This window comes from Musca domestica, unplaced genomic scaffold (assembly GCF_030504385.1).
Source record: "Musca domestica strain aabys unplaced genomic scaffold, Musca_domestica.polishedcontigs.V.1.1 20, whole genome shotgun sequence".
Lineage (NCBI taxonomy): Eukaryota > Metazoa > Arthropoda > Insecta > Diptera > Muscidae > Musca > Musca domestica.
This window is the reverse complement of record NW_026712250.1, coordinates 12,136,318-12,156,151: the sequence shown is the minus strand read 5'-3', so window position 1 is coordinate 12,156,151 and position 19,834 is coordinate 12,136,318. Positions and strand designations below refer to the sequence as shown.

Below are 19,834 nucleotides of genomic sequence, written 5' to 3'. Positions count from 1 at the left end.
AAAAATATTTTTTAAAGTATCAACAGACGTGGATTTATTAAAAAATATTTTTTCAAAATATTACAAGGCGTGGATTTTTTAAAAAATATTTTCTTAAATATGATAAGGCGTGGATCTTTTAAAAAATATTTTTCTTAAATATGATAAGGCGTGGATTTTTTAAAAAAATATTTTTCTTAAATATGATAAGGCGTGAATTTTTTAAAAAATATTTTTCTTAAATATGATAAGGCGTGGATTTTTTAAAAAATATTTTTCTTAAATATGATAAGGCGTGGATTTTTTAAAAAATATTTTTCTTAAATATGATAAGGCGTGGATTTTTTAAAAAATATTTTCTTAAATATGATAAGGCGTCGATTTTTTAAAAAATATTTTTCTTAAATATGATAAGGCGTCGATTTTTTAAAAAATATTTTTCTTAAATATGATAAGGCGTGGATTTTTTAAAAAATATTTTTCTTAAATATGATAAGGCGTGGATTTTTTAAAAAATATTTTTCTTAAATATGATAAGGCGTGGATTTTTTAAAAATATTTTTTTTTTTTCAAAATATAACAAGACGTGGATTTTTGAAAAAATTATTTTTTCAAAATATAACAAGACGTGGATTTTTTAAAAAATTATTTTTTCAAAATATAACAAGACGTGGATTTTTTAAAAAATTATTTTTTCAAAATATAACAAGACGTGGATTTTTTAAAAAATTATTTTTTCAAAATATAACAAGACGTGGATTTTTTAAAAAATTATTTTTTCAAAATATAACAAGACGTGGGTTTTTTAAAAAATTATTTTTTCAAAATATAACAAGACGTGGATTTTTTAAAAAATTATTTTTTCAAAATATAACAAGACGTGGATTTTTTAAAAATATCTTTTTTAATTTATTTAAATATTTTTAATTAAAATAATATATGAATTTTTTTAAATTTATTTATTTGCTCTCTTAAATCGGATTTCCATTTTTCACTATTGCACTCCCATCTTTTGCAGGGCTTCCTCGGCGGCCAGGCCCATTTGATGTTCCGTCGAGCCGGCCGGCTCCATTTTTAATATTTTGGCACTTTCCCTCAGCAGATGTATGACCTCTTTTATGGTCTTATTAAAATCACGGGCTGTTGTGAGCTGCATCATCATTGATCGCTGGGCCAGCATTAGCATGGGGGCATGGAGTTCGTACATGATGAGTCCTGAAAAAAATATGCCTTTTTATTATTTTTTCTAATTTTTCTTTTGGAGTACCTTACCTCTTAGCCTGGTCAATTGGGGCTCCAAAATATCCACAACCTTGAGAAAATGTTCACAGTAGCTTTTTTTCCTCTGCAGATCCTCCAACGACAAATCAGGCAATAAATAACCCTCAATCTTGCCATACAACTGGCAGAGCGAGTACTTGGCTGACAACAGCAGATAATGATTCTCTCCCAAGAGCCCAGAGTACCTTAAAAAGGAAATTTGTTTAATTTAAAAAAAAAAAATAAAATTTTTTATTTTGAAATACCTCTTCAAAAAATTCTCCAGTCCCGGTATGTCATGGGCATCTATGGCATCCAAATCATTGTTGATTTTATCCAGCAATTTTACCACAGCCTCACTTTTCATGACAAAGGGGCATTTGTCACATCTGAAATTGAAAAAAAGAAGAGAGGGAAAAGGGGCTTGAGGTTGGGTCTCAAGGGTGTGGTGGGGCGTAGTCGATTTCAAGAGCACCGGTTAATTTGCCAGCAAAATGGGGTTAGAAAAAAAATGAAAACATTTTAGCATGGTATCCAATGTACCTCCAATCGGCTTCTTGATCCAGGGGATTGGTGGATCTAACCAAGCCTGCACGGCATTTTTCACAAGCTATGGCACTGCAGTCCGTGCCCAGCTCGTAGGGGTCGGAACAGCGCCTGCAGCAGCACCAGAATAATTTGCCAGCCTGCATGAAGTCGCGCCGCTTCAGGGTGCCCTGGAAGCAAAGAAAAAAATTATTAAAAAATACCGAATATCAGGAGGTACCGCTATATGGGGCCTGTACGAAGACGTGGTCCGGCACAGACAATTTTCTGTCATAGGCTGTAGTACCCATTACGAACTTCAACTATCAAATTTTAAACAATTCCGGTAAATAATGGCGTTAAAATCATCAAAATACCGAATATCGGGAGGTACCCTTATATGGGGGCTATACGAAGACGTGGACCTGCACAGATAATTTTCTGTCATAGGCTGTAGTATCCATTACGAACTTCAAATACCAAATTTGAAACAATTCCGGTGAATAACGTGGCTAAAATCATCAAAATTCCGAATATCGAGAGGAACCCTTATATGGGGGCTATACGAAGACGTGGACCTGCACAGATAATTTTCTGTCATAGGCTGTAGTGCTTATTAGGAATTTCAAATACCAAATTTGAAACAATTCCGGTGAAAAACGTGAGTAATATCATCAAAATACCGAATATAGGGAGGTACCCTTATATGGGGGCTATACGAAGACGTAAATCTGCACAGACAATTTTCTGCCTTAGACTGCAGTATCCATTACGAACTTCAAATACCTAATTTGAAACAATTCCAGTAAATAATGGCGCTAAAATCATCAAAAAACCGAATATCGGGAGGTACTGTTGTATGGGGGCTATACGAAGACGTGGACCTGCACACACAATTTTGTGTCATAGGCTGTAGTATCTATTACGAACTTCAAATACCAAAATAAATAATAATAAATAATAAATAATGCCGCTAAAATCATCAAAATACCCGATATCGGGAGGTACCGATATATGGAGGCTATACGAAGAAGTGGACCTGAACAGACAATTTTCTGTCATAGGGTGTAGTACCCATTGCGAACATCAAATACCAAATATGAAACAATTCCGGTGAAAAACGTGGCTAAAATCATCAGAAAACCGAATATCGGGGGGTACCGCTATATGGGGGCTATACGAAGACTGGGACCTGCATAGACAATTTTCTGTCCTAGGCTGTAGTACCCATTACGAACTTCAAATACCAAATTTGAAACGATTCTGGTAAATAATGCCGCGAAAATCATCAAAATACCGAATATCGGGAGGTACCGTCATATGGAGGCTATACGAAGACGGGGACCGGCACAGACAATTTTCTGTCATAGGCTGTAGTACCTATTACGAACTTCAAATACCAATTTTGAAAAAATTCCGTTGAATAACGTGGCTAAAATCATCAAAATACCGAATATCGGGAGGTACCGTTATATGGAGGCTAAACGAAGGCGTGGACCTGCACAAACAGTTTTCTGCCATAGGCTGTAGTATCCATTACGAACTTCAAATACCAAATTTGAAACAATTCCGGTAAATAATGGCGCTAAAATCATCAAAATACCGAATATTGGGAGGTACCGCTATATGGGGGCTATACGAAGACGTGAACCTACACAGACAATTTTCTGTCTCAGGCTGTAGTATACATTACGAACTTCAAATACCAAATTCGAAACAATTCCGGTGAATAGTATCGCTAAAATCATCAAAATACCGAATATCGGGTGGTACCGCTATATGGGGGCTATACGAAGACGTGGACCTGCGCAGACAATTTTCTGTCATAGGCTGTAGTACCCATTAAGAACTTCAAATACTAAATTTGAAACAATTTCGGTAAATAATGCCGCTAAAATCATCAAAATACCGAATATCGGGGGTACCGTCACATGGGGGCTATACAAAGACGTGGACCTGCAGAGAAAATTTTCTGTCATACGTTGTAGCATCCATTTCGAACTTCACATACCAAATTTGAAACATTTCCGGTAAATAATGTTGCTAAAATCATGAAAAAACCGAATATCGGGAGGTATCGTTACATGGGGGCTATACGAAGACGTGGACCTGCAGAGAAAATTTTCTGTCATACGTTGTAGCATCCATTTCGAACTTCACATACCAAATTTGAAACATTTCCGGTAAATAATGTTGCTAAAATCATGAAAAAACCGAATATCGGGAGGTATCGTTACATGGGGGCTATACCAAAACGTAGACCTACATGGCCCATTTTCAATACCAAAAGTTCTACAGGCATAATATACATTTGAGTAAAATTTTATCAATCTACTTCATTTAGTTCGGAAGCTAGAGGGATTTTTCGAAGATGGTTGGCCTCCGGAACTCAAGCACCGGCCATGGTGATGGTGTAGGCCTTGGGCCGCCATAACAGCCGATGGTCGCTCTCCGCTAGTATTTCTTTATTTTTTATTTATTTTCTAATTATTTTCGTATTTTTATTCAACCCACCTGCAGAGTATAGGCATAGCTCAGCGTTATGGCCTCCCCCTTCCTGACCGCCCTTGATGTCCTCAGAATAATATCAAACGTCTCCGGGTCATCGGTGTGCGACGTATTCGGACAGCAATCGTGAGCCAATAGGAAAGCACTGGGATATAAGGTGCGTGCCTTGGCCAGATTTTGACCTATTTCGAAACAGTTCACATCCAAAATGCCACAGACCGTGTGAATTTCCGCGGATGTGAACCTTTCGGCCAAATGCCAATTTTCACGCAGATATTTCACGACATTACTTTCATAGTGGCTCCAGAGTTCGGGATTCTTTTGACGCATTTCCAGATGGGATTCCATGACCATGATGCGACCATAGAGTTCGGGATTTTGTTCCTTTTGCAGTAGGATGCGCGCCACCAACACCAGTTCATAGAGATTTTTCACCTTGACCGGTGAGGCATCAGGAGTAAGTGGGGCGGCCGTATTTTCCCTTGTGAACAGTTCACATTCCACGGCCGTGTGGCCGGTGTCCTTGCCTAGGCCACGACACTGGGCACCACACATGGGCCAGCGGCAGGAGGGACATCTGGAACAAAGAAACAATTTCCAAATCATTAAAAGATATTCTAGGTAAAATACCCTCCCCCACCCCTCACCCACCTGTACTGTGTTGCCTTCAATGTGACCGGCATGTAGCAGCCCAAACAAACCGGCTCGGCCGAGACACAGGGTCCAATGGCCAAGGCCTTTTCTTTGATGAGTATCTCCCCTGGCCTCAAATTACGATTTGCCACCAAGTAGCGTCCATAAATTTGGGATATCTCCACCCGATAGGGCTTCGCTGCACCACCATTCTCTTCAATGTGTAAATTTTGTAATTTCTCCTCCAGAACATCGTGGTGGTCTTCTGTTTCGGAATGTGCTGGTTTTGGGGCCGAATGATTGTTGTGATGGTGGTGTTGCTTTTTCTTGTTTTTCTGCAGAGAAATAATGAAAAAAAAAATATTGAAAAAAGTTGCCTGAATTTAATTTCAAAAATTCTAAAAAACACTTTTAGAAGTCCTTTAAAAATTCAGATACCCTTTAAAAATCCGGATATAAATGCTGGATTTTTTTTACATTTAATTTTGAGGCTTTTGGGGAGCACAAAAAATTCTTTAAAAAAATCTCGTTTGGAAACTTTTTGGGAAGATCAAAAAATTCTTTAAAAAAAATTTTGGAGAATTCAACAATTCTCTAAAAATCCACTTTTGGAGACTCATGCAGAGCTCAAAAAGTTCTTTAAAAAATCGACGTGTGAAAACTTTTGGAGAGCTCTAAAAATCCACGTTTGGGGACTTCAAAAAATTCTTTAAAAAAAACTAAGTTTGGAGAGCACAAACAATTCTTTAAAATATCCAAGTTTGGAGAGTTTAAAAAATTCTAAAAATCCATGTTTGGAGACTTTTGAAAAACCCAAAAAATTGTTTAAAAATTCAAGTTTGGAGAGCCCAAAAAATTCTTTAAAAAATCCTTGTTTGTAGATCTCAAAAAATTCTTTAAAAAATCCAATCTCTAAAAAATCTATGTGTGGAGACTTTTGGAGAGCTCAAAAAACTCTTTATAAAATCCACGAGTGCTATAAAAATACTTTAAAACATCTGCGTTTGGAAACTTTTAAAGTGCTCAAAAAAAATTAAAAAAAAAAACAAATTTGGAGACTTTTGGAGTGACCAAGAAATTCTTTAACGAATCCACGTTTGGAGACCATGTAATTTTTAGTATAAAATTTACTTTTGGTCAAAAAATTCGTTAAAAATTCAGGTTTGGAGAGCATGGAGTTTTTAGTTAAAATTTTTATTAATTGTTTCTAAAAATCCACGTTGGAGAATTTTTTAAAGTCACTTTTGGAGACTTTGAAAAAATCTACATTTGGAGACTTTTTTGTAAAATAATCCTAAAACACTTGGATAGCTCGGAAAATTTCCTTAAAAATCTACTTTTGGAAAAAATCTACATTTTTGGTTAAAAATTTGCTATTGGAGACCTAAAAATTTAAAAATCCACGTTTAGAGACCATGGTATTTTTGGATAAAAATTTGCTACTGGGATGTTAAAAAACATCTTTAAAACATCGACGTTTGGGGACCTCGGGAAATATTCTTAAAAATTACTTTTGGAGAGCTTTGGAAAAAGTCTATATTTGTAGACTTTTTTTGTAACAAATCTTATAAAAATTTACTATTGGAACCCTCGAAAAATTCTTTAAAATATCCAAGCTTTGGAGACTTTAGAATGTTTTTAAAAAATCATATTTGAAAACCTTGGGATTTTTTTTAAATAATTCGCTTCTAGAGGCCTCGGAAAAAATCATGAAAAATCCACGTTTGGAGACTTTTTTATAAAAAATCTTAATCTACGTTTGGAATACTCGTTTTAAAAAAAAGGGATTTTGGAAATTTTTTTAAAAAATCTAAGTCTGTAGATTTCGGAAAAATTCTTTAAAAAATCCAAGTTTTGGAGACTTTAGAGTGTTTTTAAAAAATCATACCTGAAAACCTTGGGAATTTTTTTTAAATACTTCGCTTCTAGAGGCCTCGGAAAAAATCTTGAAAAATCAACGTTTGGAGACATTTTTTATGAAAAAAAAAAAAATCGCTTTGAGGAACATTGGAATTTAAAAAATATCCAATTCATCTACGGAGATTTCGGAAAAATTCTTTAAAAAAAATCCACGTTGGGAGATCTCAGACAATTTTCTAAAAAAATTACTTTTGGAGACCTTGGGCAATTTCATTAAAGAATCTTGAATTGAAGACTTTTCAATTTCTTATAAAATTCTACGTTTGTAGACCTCGGTTTTCTAAAAATTCGCTTTTGGAGACTTTGGGAAAATTCTTTAAAAAGTACACGTTTGGAGAAATCAGAAAATGTTCTTAAAAATCACTTTTGGAGATATTGTACAATATTTTTTAAATAATCTGCAGTTGAGGACCCTTTTTGTAAAACATTTTTTTGCGAAACCCGCTTTTGGAAACCTTGAAAATCTCATAAAAATCCACGTTTGGAGACCTCGCAAAAATTTCTTTAACAAATCTGCCTTTGGAGACTTTGTTGCAAAAAAGTCTTATAAAAGTCCACATTTGGAGACCTCGGAAAATTTCTTTAAAAAATCTACAATTGAAGACTTTTTTTAGAACAATTTTTTTTTTTGCAAAAACCACGTTTGGAGAGAGAAAAATCTACTTTTGGATGCCTCGAAATTTTTATTTAAAAATTTGCTTTTGGAGATCTCCTTTTAGAAATCTCGGAAAATTTCTTTAAAAAATTCTAGTTTGGAGACCTTGGAAATCTTTTTCCAAAAATTTACCTTTGGAGACCTCGGATTTTTTTTTTTAAATCGGCATTTGGAGACTTTGTTGTAAAAAAATCTTATACAAATCCACTTTTGGAGACTTCGGAAAATTTCTTTACAAAAACTACATTTGGAGACCTTGTTGTAAAAAAGTCTTATAAAAATCCACTTTTGGAGACCTCGCAAAAATTTCTTTAAAAAATCTACTATTGGAAACTTATTTGTAAAACAATTGTTTTGCACAAACCACGTTTAGAGAGAGAAAAATCTACTTTGGATGCCTCGAAATTTTTATTAAAAAATTCGCCTTTGGAGATCTGGGAAAACTTTTTTAAATCACTTTTAGAAATCTCGGAAAATTTCTTTAAAAAATTCTAGTTTGGAGACCTTGGAAATATTTTTCCAAGAATTTACCTTTGTATACCTCGGATTTTTTTTTTAAAAAATCTGCATTTGGAGACTTGGTTGTTTTTTTTATACAAATCCATTTTTGTAGACTTCGGAAAATTTCTTTACAAAAAATACATTTGGAGACTTTGCTGTAAAAAAGTTTTATAAAAATCCACTTTTGGAGACCTCGCAAAAATTTCTTTAAATAATCTACTATTGGAGACTTATTTGTAGAACAATTATTTGGCAAAAAACCACGTTTGGAGAGAGAAAAATCTACTTTGGATACCTCGAAATTTTTATTTAAAAATTCCCTTTTGGAGACCTGGGAAAACTCTTTTATATCACATTCAGAAATCTCGGAAATTTTGTTTAAAAAATTCTAGTTTGGAGACCTTGGAAATATTTTTCCAAGAATTTACCTTTGGAGACCTCGCAAAAATTTGATGTAAAAAAAATCTTATACAAATCCACTTTTGGAGACTTCGGAGAATTTCTTTACAAAAACTACATTTGGAGACTTTGTTGTAAAAAAGTCTTATACAAATCCACATTTGGAGACCTCGCAAAATGTCTTTAAAAAATCTGCATTTGAAGACTTTTGGAGACCTCACAAAAATTTCTTTACAAAATCTACATTTGGAGACTTTTGGGGACCTCGCAAAAATTTCCTTGGAGACATTTGGAGAATTTGGAGACTTTTTTCTAAAATAATGTTATAAAATACTGCGTTTGGAGACCTTGAAATTTTTATTTAAAAATTCGCGTTTGGAGATGTAGGAAAACTCTTTTAAGTCAATTTTAGAAATCACGGAAAAATTCTTTAAAAAATTCTAGTTTGGAGGCCTTGGAAATCTTTTTCCAAAAAATTACCTTTGGAGACCTCGGAAAATATTTCAAAAATCTGCATTTGGAGACTTGGTTGTTTTTTTTATACAAATCCATTTTTGTAGACTTCAGAAAATTTCTTTACAAAAACTACATTTGGAGACTTTGTTGTAAAAAAGTCTTATACAAATCCACTTTTGGAGACTTCGGAGAATTTCTTTACAAAAACTACATTTGGAGACTTTGTTGTAAAAAAGTCTTATACAGATCCACTTTTGGAGACCTCGCAAAAATGTCTTTAAAGAATCTGCATTTGGAGACTTTTCGGGACTTCTCAAAAATTTCTATAAAAAATCTACATTTGGGGACTTTTGGGGACCTCGCAAAAATTTCTTTGGAGAAATTTGGAGAAATTGGATACTTTTTTCTAAAATAATGTTATAAAAATCCGCGTTTGGAGACCTCGAATTTTTTATTTAAAAATTCGCGTTTGGAGATGTAGGAAAACTCCTTTAACCCTTTCAGTGTTTTAAAAGTACTCTCTTTCTTTGCCATTTTTTGTTTTTCTTACGAACCGTTATTTTTGATATGTTTTAATAATATTTTTTCGCTATTTAAAAATATTGCAGTTCTATTCTATTAGTTTCGTTTTCGAATTTCTGAGCATATTTTAGCAAATTAGTACGGAATTTCAGATTTTTATCTCGACAAAAATTGTCATTGACACTGAAAGGGTTAAATCAATTTTAGAAATCTGGGAAAAATTCTTTAAAAAATCCAAGTTTGGAGGCCTTGGAAATCTTTTTTCAAAAATTTACTTTTGGAAACCTCGGAAAATATTTCAAAAATCTGCATTTGGAGACCTTGTTGTAAAAAAGTCCCACAAATTTTCACTTTTGGAAACCTCGCAACAATTCCTTAAAAATATACGTTTGGAGTTCTTGGAAATATTTTTAAAAACTCACTTTTGCAGACCTCAAAAATATATATTTTTTTAAAAAATCACGTCGGGGCCCTGAAAAATTTTTGTTTTCTCTTTCTTTTAAATTCACGTTGAGAGGCCCCGGAAATATTCCTTAAAACCTGCGTTTATTGCTTAAATTTTTTTTTTTAAGAAATGTAAAAAAAATGTTTTTTAAAATCATTTCATATTTTTGAGCCTTGAAAAAAATATTTCTTAAAAATTCTGGTTGATTAGAACTTTAAAAATATTTAAAAAAAAAAAATGTTTTTCAATCTTTTTAAAAAATATTTTTTTTTTAAAAATCTACTTTAATGGCTGTTGTTGTTGGTCCTTTTAAAAATATCCTGCAGCCTAGTACCCGCATTAATCACTCCCCTTTTGCAAAGTTACAATTTAATTAAAAATGTTGTTGATGTTGATGTTTTTTCATGGCGTGGAAATTTCTCATGTTTGTCGAGCTGTCTTCTGCAAGTCTTCAATAGCTGCTGCTGCTGCTGTCGTTGCTGCTGCTTTCGCCTCTACATCGATTAAAATCTCATTTAATGTGTTATTGGCTGGCAAACCGGCATAAAATGCCATGACAGAACAACAGGTGTCTGTCTGTCTGTCTGTCTGTCTATCATGTCCCAGTTCAGTTTGGATGGGTGTTGATTCCGTCGCCGCCATCGCCACCGCGTCTCATCGACAAGACTAGTCAACACATGTTATTGGATGACAGTGGTGTTCGCAAGATAAATCTTCTGTAGCCATGTTTTCGAATAACCAAATTTGCCCTTTTACCAGTGGAGTGGGGAAGGGGAGACCAGAAAGGCGAAGGCTGTTGCACGCCTTGCCACGCTAATTATTTTCACAAATTGCGGTTGCAAAGCACGCACAGACACCAAAATACGCCCGGCTATTTATAGGCATTTGGCACGCGCATTTCCAATAGATTTTCTCGTTGTTGTTGTTGGTTTTCTTCTTTGGGAGCCTCTGTCCTGTCTTTGCTGACACGTTGATTGGCGGTTGTTTTGGTAGTGGTGCTGATGGTGGTGGTGGTTTGGTGACGCTGTGTTGGTTGCATCAAATGATTCTATTTCATTTGAGGTTTTCTGACAACAAGGAGCAAATTTGCCGAGAACATTTTCGAGCCAAGAACAAGATTTATCGGGAATGTGAATTGTTGTAATTAACAACAATTTGGCAACGGTTTTGAAAATACATAAATATTTTTCAAAATACGAATTTTGATTCAGAAAATATGAGGTGTTCTAAGAATTTTTGACCTTCAAAGAAAAATGATTTTTTTTAATTTTTTAAAAATTTTCATAGGTTCCAAATCGGGATTTTTTTGAGGATGTGAATTGTTGTAATTAACAAAAATTTGGCAACAATTTTGAAAATATATAAAAATATTTTAAAAATAAAAACTTTTGATACGACAAAGAAAATGTTAGGTGTTCTAATAATTTTTGTAGCTAGACCTTCAAAGAAAAATGTTTTTTTTTTTAATTTTTTTAAATTTTTTTGCATGTCTTCCAAATAAGAATTTTTCAAGAATTTTGAGTTTTATTTCAGACCTAGAATGTTCCGGGATATTTAAACCTATATATTTTAAAGAATTTTCCCAGGTGGCCTCTAAACTTTTTTGAAAAAATGCAAGGCCACTAAAACTAGACTTAAAAAAAAAACAAAGGTCTTCAAACGTGAATTTTTGAGAAGTTTTTTTTTAATTATCCCAATCCTACAATCTCGAATTTTTAAGAATTTTACAAAATCTCAAAAATGAAATTATTTTTTATTTGAATTTTCCTAGTTTTCTAAAGAATCATACAAGGCTCCAAAAGTGAAGTCCTGTAAACATTTTCCGAAGCCTATTTCATAAAGAGTGAATTTTTCAAAAAAAAAATTCTAGATTTTTAGAAGTTTTCTGAGACTTCAAATGTGGATTTTGTAGGATTTTCCAACAACAACAACAGTTCCAATCGTGAATTCTGGATAATTTTCTTGGGCCTTCAAGCCAATTTTTTTTAAAAAAATTCTGAAGGAATTTTACAACAAAATCTTAAAATTAAGAAAATCAAAAAATTTCAAAGGGCTACAGGTGTAGATTTAAAAAAAGTCTCCAAATGTGAATTTTTGAAGAATATGTCTTAAGGTCTCTAAAAGCCATTAAAAAAAATATCTGAAGTCTCCAAACGTTTCATTTTTTGAAGAATGTTTTATATTTTCTAAACTATTTCTTAAGAATTTTCCCAGGCCTACAATTGTAGATTTTCAAAACTGTTTCCAAATATGGGTTTCTTTAAAGAATTTTCATAAGAGGTCTCCAAAAGTGAGTTTAAAAAAATCCAATGTCTCCAAAAGTGGGTTTTAAAAAAAAAAAATTTCGTGGTCTCCAAATGTGAATTTTCAAAAAAATATTTCTGATGCCTCAAAAAGCGATATTAAAAAATCGCTCCAAACGAGAATTTTTTTAAAGAATTTTCAGAGGTCTCCAGAAGTAGATATTTAAGAGATTGTTTGAGGTTTAAAAAAGTGGATTTTAAAAAGAGTTTTTCGCTTAAATTGCTTAAAATGTTCCATATTTTCTAAACTAAATTTTTAAGAATTTTACCAGGCCTTCAATTGTAGATTTTCAAAAATGTTTCCAAATATGGATTTCTTAAAGAATTTTTCAAAGAGGTCTCCAAAAGTGAGTTTGAAAAAATCCGAGGTCTCCAAAAGTGATTCTTTAATTTTTTTTTGTGGTCTCCAAACGTGATTTTTTTAATGAATCTTTCTGAGTCCTCCAAAAGTGATACTAGAAAAATCCCAGGCCTCCAAGCGAGAATTTTTTTAAAGAATTTTAAGAGGTCTTCAGAAGTAGATATTTAAGAGATTTGTTGAGGTTTAAAAAAGTGGATTTTAAAAAGATGTTCTTGATTAAAAACGGCAAATTTAAATTTAAAAGGTCCCCAAATGTAGATTTTTTAGAGAATTTTTTCCAAGGAGATCCCCATAAGTTTACGAGGTCTCCAAAAGTGGATTATTAAAAGTGATTTTTTAAAAAATTTTTTCGAGGTCTCAAAACTTACATTTTTTAGGGAATCTTTCTCAGGTCTCAAAAATGATGTTTTTGAATAATTTTCTACGTCTCCAAGGTTGGATTTTTTAAAGAATTTTTCAGAGGTCTCCTGAACTAGATTTTTGAAGTTCTAGAAACGTGGATTTAAAAAAGATTTTTTGCAAAAAGTCTGCAAATTTAGATTTAAAAAGTCCCCAAAAATAGATTTTTTAAGAATTTTTCTAAGGAGATCCTCATAAAATGTTTATAAAAAAAAAGATTTCTAAGGTCTCCAAAAGTGAGTTTTTAAAATATTTTTTAAGGTCTCTAAAATCTCAAAAATTAATGTTTTACAAGATTTTCCTACTGTCTCCTGGGATGGATTTTTTTTGAGTTTTTTTCAGAGATCTCCAAAAGTGGATTTTGAAAGAGATTTTTCGAGGTCTAAAAACGTGGACTTTAAAAAGATTTTAGCGAATTTTTGATGAAACAAATCCTAGTTCTCCAAAGTCTCCAAAAGATAATTTTTAAAAATATTCCAAGGTAAATTTAAAAAAATCCAAGTGGATTTTTTACAAACATATTTTTTTTTAAAGTATCAACAGACGTATATTTTTTAAAAAATATTTTTTCAAAGTATCAACAGACGTGGACTTTTTAGAAAATATTTTGTCAAAGTATCAACAAATGTGGATTTCATAAATATATATATATATTTTTTTGTTAATAACAAACGTGGATTTTTTTAAAAAATATTTCTTCAAATTATCACAGACGTGCATTTTTAAAAAAAAAAAACATTTTTTCGACGTGGATTTTTAAAAAAATATATTTTTTTTCGAATTATCAACAGACCTGGATTTTTTAAAAAATATATATTTTTTTCGTATAATGAACAGACGTTGATTTTTCAAAAAATATTTTTTTCGAATAATGAACAGACGTGGATTTTTTAAAAAATATTTGTTTGAATTATCAACAGACGTGGATTTTTTAAAAAAATATTTTTTTTTGAATTATCAACAGACGTGGATTTTTTTAAAAATATTTTTTGAATTATCAACAGACGTGGACTTTTAAAAAAAAAAAAATTTTAAAGTATCAGCAGACTTGGATTTTTTTAAAAATATTTTTTTAAATTATCAACAGACGTGGATTTCTTTAAAAATATTTGTTTGAATTATCAACAGACGTGGATTTCTTAAAAAAATATTTTTTCGAATTGTCAACAGACGTAGGGATTTTTCAAAAAATTATTTTTTCGAATTACCAACAGACGTGGATTTTTTAGAAAATTATTTTTTCAAAGTATCAACATACGTGGATTTTTTAAAAATATTTTTTCAAAGTATCAACAGACTTGGATTTTTTAAAAATATATTTTTTCAACGTATCAACAGCCGTGGATCTTTTAAAAAATATTTTTTCAATGTATCAACAGACGTGGATTTTTTAAAAATATTTTTTTAAAGTATCGACAGACCTGGATTTTTTTAAAAAATATTTTTTTTAAAGTATCGACAGGCGTGTATTTTTTAAAAAATATTTTTTTGAATTATCAACAGACGTGGATTTTTTAAAAATTATTTTTTCCACATTTTAACAGACGTGGATTTTTTAAAAAATATTTTTTTGAATTATCAACAGACGTGGATTTTTTAAAAAATATTTTTTTGAATTATTAACAAACTTGGACTTTTTATTTTTTTCTCGGACTATCAACAGACTTGGACTTTTTAAATTTTTTTCGAATTATTAACAGACTTGGACTTTTTAATTTTTTTTTCGGAAAATCAACAGACATGTTTTTTTTTAAATTTAAAAAAATATTTTTTTCAAAAAAAAAACAATCATAGATTTTTCAAAAAATATTTTTTAATAAATACATTTTTTTAAAAAATCCATCATCTTTTGACCGCTTGAAAAAAATATTTTTTTCAAAAAAAAAAACAGTCATGGATTTTTCAAAAAATATTTTTTTCAAGCTATCATAATACATGGATTTTTAAAAAAAATATTTGTTCAAGCGGTCAAAAGATGATGGATTTTTTAAAAAAATATATTTTTGCGATATATCAACAAAAGTGGATTTTTTAAAGAATATTTTTTTAAGATATTAACAGTCAAGATATTAACAGCCGTGAATTTTTTAATTTTTTTTTTTTCAAAATATCAACATTGAGTTTTCAAAAAAAAAAAATAAGCTATCAACGAACGTGAATTTTTTAAAAAATATTTTTTCGAAATATCGGCAGACGTTTATTTGTAGAAAATATTTTTTCCTAAATATCAACAGACGTGGATTTTTTAAAAAATATTTTTTCAAGCCATCTACAGCCGTGGTTATTTTTAAAATATTTTGTCAACATATCAACATTTGTTCATTTTTAAAAAAAAAAATATTTTTTTCGAATTATCAATATTCGTGAACTTTTAAAAAAATATTTTTTCAAAATATCAACAGATGTGGATTTTTAAAAAATATATATATTTTTTCGATAAATCAATGAAAAAAATACTTTTTCGAAATATCAACGAACGTGGATTTTTTAAAAAATACTTTTTCACAGCAACAAACACAATTATATATTTTTTTTCTTAAAAAAGTTTTATTAATTTAAAAAATATTTGATTTCAAATATTTTCTCGCCATATTTTTTGTTGTCAAAAAAAAACAAACAAAAATTGAAAATTATTTTCATATTCAACATGTGGTCGCATAGATCATCGTTGTTGGCACAATGTTTCAATATTGTTATGAGTGTATTTTTTTTTAATTATTATTTTTTTCTTTGATTTTGAAAATATGCCAACTGCAGGCCAGCAATGAATGAATCGATCGATGCCCATTGCCAAAGAAAGAGAAAACCAAAATTGTTCTCAAACTAATCCAAACATTGTTATGAACAAATGATCATTTTCCGAGATTTCTCTGTTGACACCCAAGTGCTGTGCGGTGAGGGTGGGTGTGGGTGGGTGACTTAATGTGTATGCAAGTGTGTGGCTATATGCGTATCACACACACACTGCTGCATTTAAATTCATTTCGTTTAAAAATAAATGTACACAAAAACAAAAATTGATGAAAAATGTTTTTATAGAGAGCGAGAAAATAAAACAAAACACCAGAGGGGACACACTCCCACACAGGTTTGGGTTTTCCACATCTTTGGTGCAGCAAGCGAGAAATTCCGGTGTCATGTTAAAAATTTTGTTTTTTGTTTTTAAATTTTCAAATTCAAAACACTTTTCAGAAATTTCTTTGTTATATATTTATATATATTTTATTTGAGGTTCTTTTTATTATTTTTTTTTTCTTGAATTTTTTTCAATATTTTTTTTTTTTAATTTTGATATATTTCAAGTTTTAATACACAATTTTCTTTCAATTACATTTTTTTTATTTGGCATTATTTTATTTATGTTCGCTGCCGCGGTTCACTTAGTTTTCTTAAAAATTTGTTTGAAAAAATCCAAAACCGAAACGCAAGTGATTTGTATATTTTCTTGTTATTTATAGCTCAACGCCAGCCATTTAGTCTCGTTCTCGTTGATGGTTGGTGTGAAACTAAAGAAATATTTCAAAATTTGTGATCACTGCCTAAAAGCTGGGAGTTGCCAGATATATTGAAAAAAATTAATTACAAATTTTTAAATTGAAAATATTAAAAAAAAAATAAAATTAAATTAAAAAAAAAATATTATTCAAAAATTTGCCTCTTTTGTGGGGGAGGTACCAGAAGGAGTGAACCAATAAATCCCATCTTTACACCAGATTTTGTGTTGCTATAAATATTGGGATCTACCAAGTTTGAAGAGAATCGGATGTCTATTTCGCATTTTATGAGACTTATAATTATTCAAAATTCCGACCCCTATGTGGGGGAGGTACCAGAAGGGTTTGTCCAATATTTCCCATCTTTACACCAGATTTTGTGTTGCTATAAATATTGGGATGTGTGAAATTTGAAGAGAACTGGATGCTCATTTCGCATTTTATGAGTGTTATAATTATTCAAAATTCCGACACCTTTGTGGGGGAGGTACCAGAAGGAATGGACTGACATATTCCATCTTCACACCAGATATTTTGTTATTAAAAATATTGTGATGTGTGTAATTTGAAGACAATCGGATGCTAATTTCGCTTTTTATGAGACTTGTAATTATTCAAAATTCCGACCCCTTTTTGGGGGAGGTACCAGAAGGGGTTGTCCAATATATCCAATATTTACACCAGATTTTGTGTTGATAGAAATATTTGGATGTGCCAAGTTTGAAGAGAATCAGATGCCTATTTCTTATTTTATGAGAGTTATAATTATTCAAAATTCCGACCCCTTTGTGGGGAAGGTACCTGAAGGAGTGGGCTGATATATACCATCTTTACAACGGATCTTGTGTTGCTAGAAATATTATGAAATGGGGAATTTGAAAATAATCGCATACTTATTTCGCATTTTATGAGAGTTATAATTATTCAAAAGTCCGACCTCTTTGTGGGGTAGGTACCAGAAGGGGTTGGCCAATATATCCCATCTTTACACCAGATTTTGTGTTGCTAGAAATATTGGGATGTACCAAGTTTGAAGAGAATAGGATGCCTATTTCGTATTTTATGAGAGTTATAATTATTCAAAATTCCGACCCCTATGTGGGGGAGGTACCAGAAGGAGTAAACCGATATCTATCATCTTCACAACAGATCTTGTATTGCTAGAAACATTGGGATGTGTGAAATTTCAAGTGAATCGGATGCCTATTTCACATTTTATGAGAGTTATAATTATTCAAAATTCCGACGCCTTTGTGGGGGAGGTACTAGAAGGGTTTGTCCAATATTTCCCATCTTTACACCAGATTTTATGTTGATAGAAATATTGAGATGCGCCAAGTTTGAAGAGAATCCTATGCTTATTTCGCATTTTATGAGAGTTTTAATTATTCAAAATTTTGACCCCTTTGTGGGGGAGGTACCAGAAGGAGTGGACCGATATCTACCATATTCACAACATATCTTATGTTGCTAGAAATATTGAGATATGTGAAGTTTGAAAGGAATCGGATATTTATTTCGCATTTTATGAGACTTGTAATTATTCAAAATTCCGACCGCTTTGTGGGGGAGATACCAGAAGAAGTGGAAATAAAGCCAAAATTCCAAAAATACCGAATATTGTGAGGTACCCTTACATGGGGGCTATACCAAAATGTGGCCCTTCATGGAAAATTTTTTGCTATAGGAAGCAATACCCATGGGGAACTCCAAATTTCAAATTTGATATAATTCCGATGAAAATTAGAGCCAAAATCCCAAAAATACCGAATATAGGGAGGTACCGTTACATGGGGGCCTTACGAAAATGCGGACCGGCATAAGCAATTTTCTGTCTTTGGAGTTGGTAGCCATTACGAACTCAAAATACCAAATTTGATGCAATTCCGGTGAAAAATGTGACAGAAATCGGCAAAATACAGAATATGGGGAGGGGGTACAGTTATGTGGGGGACTATACCTAAACTTGGGTTTATATGACCTGTTCTTGGCAAGGATGTTTCCTTTATAAGGGGAACTCAAAGTGCCGATTTACAGAAATTTTTTTTAAACAAATATGACTTAGTATGCCGAAAGAGCTTAAAATCTGGCGGTACGTTGATATGGGGGCTATATCAAAATGTGGACCTATCTGACCCATTTTCAAAATATTCTCATTTTTTTTTCAAATTTTTTTAAGAAATATGAAAAAAAAATATGATAAAGTTATATGGGGGGCTATATCAAAATGTGGACCTACGTGACCCATTTTTAAAAGAATTCTCATTTTTTTTTTCAAAATATTTTTTAAAATTTATTCATCAACGAAATTTTTTTCATAACTTTTCCCATTATGCAATTTCTCCCCAGAACCCCCTCCCCCCTTCCTCAACTCTTAATATTGACTTTTTTTTATTTAGTTCTCAAATAAACCTCAATCCTGCCACATGTATCCAAGAGCAGGTGTAAACTAAACCGAACTCTTTATAATTTAAATACTTTGTAAATAACAAATTTCCAGTTTAGATTTTTGGAAACATGTATTCAAATAAATTACAAAGGCATATGGGGCTTGGGAGGGGGGAGGAAGGTGGAATGGTCTTTTTCTTTTTGGTGAGCCAACAATAAAACATTTTCAGTACATACAAGGATACACATATCCTTGCCGCCCCAAAAAAATACTGAAGTGAGATTTATTTCGCAACCATAAATTACAGGAATTTAAAAAAATTGGGGATGAAAACTTTTCCAAATAAAAATGAAAGGTAAATCGAAGCGAAGTTTGGGGCACAGAAAATATGCCCTTGTTCTAATTTCCAACTTCCCCTATACCCTCCCTCCTTAATAAACTGCCACTATTATATCTCAATACTCAAGCATAAGTTTATTTACGTTGTTGTTGCTGTTGTTTTGTCAATAATCAACTACTACTGCATCATGCAAATATTATCCTTGCTGGCTTCCTAAGGACTCTGGAACAAACTTCAACTTACTGGCATGGCAAAAATTGTGGAATAAATCGAGCCAACTTCTAAACTAAATAAACACAATCAAATAAAGTCAAAAATTGATAAAGCCACCATCCATCCGTACGGTGTATGTGTGCCTTGCACACACATACATACACACACTCGCACATACATATATAAATAATGTACGGAGATTTGAAAATATGCACATATGCATGCTTGTGCCATATGCATAGATTTCTGGGGGGTAACAATTTTAAGGATAAACACACATTTTTTGTTGGAATATTTTGTACAAGGAGCAAAGGATTAGCAAAAAAATGAGGACGAAAAAAGAGAGGATTTTTAAAAAAAAAAATATATATATATTATTCAAGTGTATTTTTTAAAAAATTATTTTTTTTCAAATACCAACGGACTTAAATTTTTTAAAATTTATTTTTTCCAAATTTTATTAGACGTGGATTTTTTAAAAATTATTTTTTCCAATTATCAACAGACGTAGACTTTTAAAAATATTTTTTTT

The 19,834-nt window shown here is 31.6% G+C and overlaps 1 protein-coding gene across 1 annotated transcript; it reads right to left on the bottom strand.

Annotated features, from left to right (window-relative positions):
• Positions 1-950: 950 nt before the first annotated feature.
• On the bottom strand, positions 951-16,361 carry LOC101887431 (SET domain-containing protein SmydA-8). Its single transcript, XM_059122519.1, has 7 exons — positions 16,198-16,361; positions 4,924-5,240; positions 4,279-4,849; positions 1,783-1,955; positions 1,506-1,628; positions 1,252-1,445; positions 951-1,194 (listed from the first exon to the last, which is right to left on the bottom strand). The coding sequence occupies exons 1-7, from the start codon at positions 16,213-16,215 to the stop codon at positions 974-976; spliced, it is 1,617 nt and encodes a 538-aa protein (XP_058978502.1). The 5' UTR covers positions 16,216-16,361; the 3' UTR covers positions 951-973.
• Positions 16,362-19,834: the final 3,473 nt, after the last annotated feature.

Coding starts and splice junctions, on each gene's coding strand:
- LOC101887431 (XM_059122519.1), bottom strand. Junction 4,850..4,923: donor TTGAAGGCAACACAGTACAG/GTGGGTGAGGGG, acceptor TCTTTGTTCCAG/ATGTCCCTCCTGCCGCTGGC. Junction 1,629..1,782: donor GATCAAGAAGCCGATTGGAG/GTACATTGGATA, acceptor TTTCAATTTCAG/ATGTGACAAATGCCCCTTTG.